Source organism: Austrofundulus limnaeus, unplaced genomic scaffold (assembly GCF_001266775.1).
Source record: "Austrofundulus limnaeus strain Quisiro unplaced genomic scaffold, Austrofundulus_limnaeus-1.0 Scaffold171, whole genome shotgun sequence".
Classification (NCBI taxonomy): Eukaryota; Metazoa; Chordata; class Actinopteri; order Cyprinodontiformes; family Rivulidae; genus Austrofundulus; species Austrofundulus limnaeus.
Window position 1 is genome coordinate 317,248 of NW_013952573.1, and position 4,903 is coordinate 322,150.

Genomic DNA, 4,903 nt, shown 5'->3' on the forward strand with positions numbered 1-4,903 from the left:
GTGTAATATATTTTGAAAAATGTCATTTAAAATTTATAAAAACTAAGCAGCCTACAGTATTTTTACAGTTAAAATAAATGTTTATCCAATAAAGTCTAATGTTACAACTAATCATGGATCCCTTTAAAAATCTTCAAAATTTCCCATATTTTGTTAGCAATACTCAATAATAAGGAAATCAAGGAATGTATACCAGCTGAATACAAATAAAACATAGTTGAAGACGATATTTTTTGAATTCTAATTTAACTTGTGATTTATATATGTTGAATACCTTTTGTTTTTGCAGACTGTGTGTTTTGTGACTCAGCTCTTGYGCAGCCATGGAGAAGCCCTGGAGGCTGTGGGGAGCAATACAGCGTTGCACTCTAACTCTGGTGTCCTGGTCCTGGGGTGCATGTCGTGTATCCCTTTTGGCCCTCATCCTCACTTTCCACCTGTATGGAGGTTTTTTCCTCCTTGCACTCATCCTAGCATCCGTGGCGGGCATCCTCTATAAATTTCAAGATGTTCTCCTGTACTTCCCCGACCAGCCCTCCTCCTCTCGCCTTTATGTACCAATGCCGACGGGAATACCACACGAGAACGTGTACATTCGCACCAAGGACGGTGTGAAGCTCAATCTCATCTTGCTCCGTTACACAGGAGGGGATTCTCTTCCTGGGGTCACTTCTGGCAATCAAAGCAGCCCTAATTCCTCTGCACCACCTACAATTCTTTATTTCCATGGGAATGCAGGTAATATTGGTCACAGGGTGCCAAATGCTCTTCTGATGCTGGTTAATTTAAAAGCAAATATAGTGCTGGTGGACTACCGTGGCTATGGGAAAAGTGAGGGTGAGCCCAGTGAGGATGGCCTGTACCTGGACGCTGAGGCCACACTGGACTATGTTATGACCCGGCCTGACTTGGATAARACAAAGGTGGTACTCTTCGGTCGCTCATTAGGAGGTGCTGTGGCTGTTCGCTTGGCATCAGTCAACCCTCACCGGGTAGCAGCCATTATTCTTGAAAACACCTTCCTCAGCATCCCCCACATGGCTGCGACACTCTTCTCCGTTTTGCCCGTGCGTCTGCTGCCCCTATGGTGCTACAGGAATCAGTTTCTGTCCTATCGACACGTGACGTYGTGCCGCATGCCTTCGCTGTTCGTGTCGGGCCTGTCGGACCAGCTCATCCCTCCTGTTATGATGAAACAACTGTACGAGATGTCGCCTGCACGGACTAAACGCCTGGCCATCTTTCCAGAAGGCACGCACAATGACACGTGGCAGTGTCAGGGCTATTTCTCTGCTTTGGAGCAGTTCATGAAAGATCTGCTGAAGAGCCACGCTCACGAGGAGGGTGCTCAGCCCTCAGCGAGCGTCACCATTATCTGATCAGTCAGATGTGACTGTGTCTGCAAAGTATGGATGCAGTGGAGAGACTTTATTGATTGGTGAAAAGAATGTATATTTTTTATGTTTTTCTTTGGGTTTTATTTTATTTCACGGTTTTTACCTTTCTGTAAATTTTAAWATGCTAAAATATTTTCACAGTTTCAAGTTTGGAATAGATTGTATCTACATCCTTCTGGATTTTCGTTGTTTGTGTGTTGCAGATACGAATGCATGTATTTACAACCTTTTTATGAATGAAGCCAGAGCCTATATGCTCATCCCACAAAACGTGTCACAATCACAGGATTCCCCTGCAGAAAATCACTTAAAATGACTCCAATCTTATGATCAGTCTTAAAGTATTATAACCATGAAAGGGCCAGTGAAATTGGAGGTGAAATTGGAGGTGAAATTGAATATTACTCAAATGAAAGTAACATGAGACAGTGTCTGATTGTGTAAATTAAATTTATATTGAGAGGTGTACTGTAAATGTAGATAGCTTTGTTAATATATTGTGCTTATTTTTGTTCAGGTTTATTCACCAGTTTCTTTATGAGAGCTAAAACTTTCAAAGCAATACTTTAAAGATTGTAAAGATGTTCTTTGTTTCACCTCTTTTTGAACATGTGCGTGCTGCAGCTTGGCATCTTMTGGCTTTATTGTTCTAAAATTTATGCTTGCCTTTGCATTTTGTCAGCCACATTTGCGGAATTAAAAAAAATATATATTGTTGGATAATTATGTTCATATTATTTAAATGAGGTGGTCAGATGATGTCTTAGAATTAAAAAAAAATACGTTTTTTAATTTCCTGTTAAGCTACTTCTGTTTTGAGATTAGGAGAAGCTTGTAGTTTCTCACCCCCAGCTCTGCATAGTGTTAAAATGCAACTAACACAGAGAAGTTATTCTTAAATGATATCAGTTTTTGTGCTGGAAGAGTTTAAAGTCACTGAAATCCCTTTGACTCTGCTGATCATCAGTAAGATTCACTGGAGGAAATTGGAACAAAAATCTGTTTTTATTTTTATTTTATTTTATTTTTTTGTTGTTGAGCCTGTGACAGTACAGTGACGTGATGAGGCCATGTTGTGAAGGTATCTGTTGACGGGGAGAAAAATCCTGCTGATCTGCTGCATTTGCTAGATTTTTGTAATGTTTGARTAAAATTATTTTGAAATATAGCCACCTTGTGTTTGTTACAACAGGAAATTTCAAGTATGTTTTGCTTTTTAAACAAATGAGAAGGACTTATCTTTTTAACACTCATCACTTTTATGTGAAAACTTCGTAACTAGTCTGCTCGTTCTTTCACTTCACGTAAATGCTATATGCTAACAGTGTTGTATGAGGACATCTTGGGAAAGGAAAAAAAATATCTTGTCACATAATGAATCAAGTGAAGACCCTTTCAATTTTTATGATTTGTTAGCTGTTACTTTTAGCATAATTGTTATTTGGAGGATTATGTCTCCCCCTCATGCTTCTGTGGCAAAATGACTATTCTCACTTAATGGGTGTGGGAGCATTTAATGAGCTAATTACCCTTTCCTGCATGTCTTCCAGAGACAGAGCAAAGCCTGATGATTAAAACACTATTGTCTGCTCTTTGCTTTTTTTTTCTTTTTTTTTCAATGCAGCATGCTGCACTGCAGTGGTTTAAAAGCCATTTGAATTCATTCAACAAATCTTTGTTATATCAGGTAAAAAAAAAAAGACAGTTCCGAAAAGGTAAAATTTTTAATTTTCTTTACAACATGAAACAGTTTTGAAGCCACTATGAATGTGAAAGGTGGTCTTAAATCTCCATGCATTATTATAAAAGATTGTGTAATAAGTGAWACTTATTTCTTCCATTTCTGTGACTTTTTCCACTGATGACCCCAAACAGTTGCAGACCTTTTTTTTTTTTTTTTGTAAAGTATAAAATCCATGTGCTGAGTTCAACTATGTAAATAATCACTCATATTGCWCAATCTTTACATTCATTTAAAAAACACATTTAGGAACGTGTCTTTCACTTATAGTGTTCTTGATTTATAATGTGTTGTTGGCTGACCTGGCACAAAATTTAATGAGTTTTATTTTTCCTCGCSAAAAGTGTCGTCACTGTTAAACACACTGGTGATGAACTGAAGCAGAAAAGAAAATGAATGTATTTTTAAAAATGAAAAAAAAAAAAACAACAACACTGTGGCTCTTCTTTATGTTCACATGAACAGATAAGGATGAAAACAGTTGAAATGTTGGTATTTTAAATTGATAATCTGCTTTTATCAGGCTCATTGTGAGTCTCCTGTAAGTGTGCACGGTGTTCAAATACCTAGTGTACATATTTATTGAGGATTTCTATCAGGAACATAAATCACTAAAGGGCTGTCTGCCCAATTAGACATGTGAATGAGCTGTTTTTTAAACATTGGTACCGATTTTCCATCTTAGAGTTTCGTTTTTATTCCAAATCTCTGTCAACTTCTTTTGTACGCACACATTTTCACTTTCTATTTTCTGTATTGGTAACATGCAATAAATTGATACATCCTTTCATGTTTGCTTGTTTTGTTGCTCATCACTTGTTATAAACAATAACTAATAGAATCCAGGAAGGCGGGTACAGTTTTTTTTTTTAAATGCAACAACTGAATCACAAATCTGTAATTTATTAAGTTGTTTGTGCTTGTTGTAGTACGGAAGAGGATTAGGGCAACTGAAAAATAAAAAAAAGGAATTCTGACTTTAATCTCAATTAAAGTCAGAATTCTGAGATTAGAGTCAGAAATCTGAGATTAAAGTCAGAATTCCTTTTTTTATTTTTTCCAGTGGCCCTAATCCCCTTCCGTAGTTAAAGAGACAAAAATACAAAAGAATGATTCATACAGACATTTTTTGTTTACACAAAAACTAAAATTTAAAATCTGACACTGSTGACTCAAATAAAATTAGACACATTTATCAAGCTGTATGGTTTGTGTTAGACAGCCCTTCTTTGAAATCTTTGCAACTTAAAAAGCACAGATTTTTTTATTTTTTGGAAGTAGGGTTTTCTTCATCACAGCTTACATCTACAGGAAACAAATAATCTGTATTGGCAAAGCTGTCATTCTGTCTGTAACAGTGTTGTTCAGAATGAAGTCAGGAAATGTCYTGAAAGGTTGATGATAGCATACATGTTACTATAAATATTCATATCATACAAATGCACTGATAACCCTATTATTGCATCAAAGACAGTAATTGCACCTTTAGCAGTGGCAGAATATTACATCTCAGAGTCCTTTCATATAAATCTGCAGTTCAGGTGTCTGGAAAACAAGGTCTTTGTTATTTTTGAACCAGTTACCTTACAGCCCAAATTCCAATGAAGTCGGAACATTGTGCAAATTAAAAACAAAATGCAATTATTTGAAAATCCTTCTCAAATAGTAAACAAAGACAAGATATTTAATTTTCAAACAGATAAACTTTTTTGCATTTTTGAACATATTCACTCAGTTTGAATCTGATGCCTGCAACATGCTCCAA

At 36.5% G+C, this 4,903-nt stretch overlaps 1 protein-coding gene across 1 annotated transcript in view; it reads left to right on the top strand.

Annotated features, from left to right (window-relative positions):
- Window positions 1-3,928, top strand: part of abhd13 (abhydrolase domain containing 13) — a 5,849-nt gene extending 1,921 nt beyond the window's left edge. The window contains exon 2 of the mRNA XM_014017510.1: window positions 290-3,928. Within this exon, the coding sequence (XP_013872964.1) occupies window positions 324-1,379 (1,056 nt within the window). The 5' untranslated portion in view covers window positions 290-323 and the 3' untranslated portion in view covers window positions 1,380-3,928. The remainder of the gene's footprint in view (window positions 1-289) is intronic.
- The last annotated feature ends 975 nt before the right edge of the window (window positions 3,929-4,903 follow it).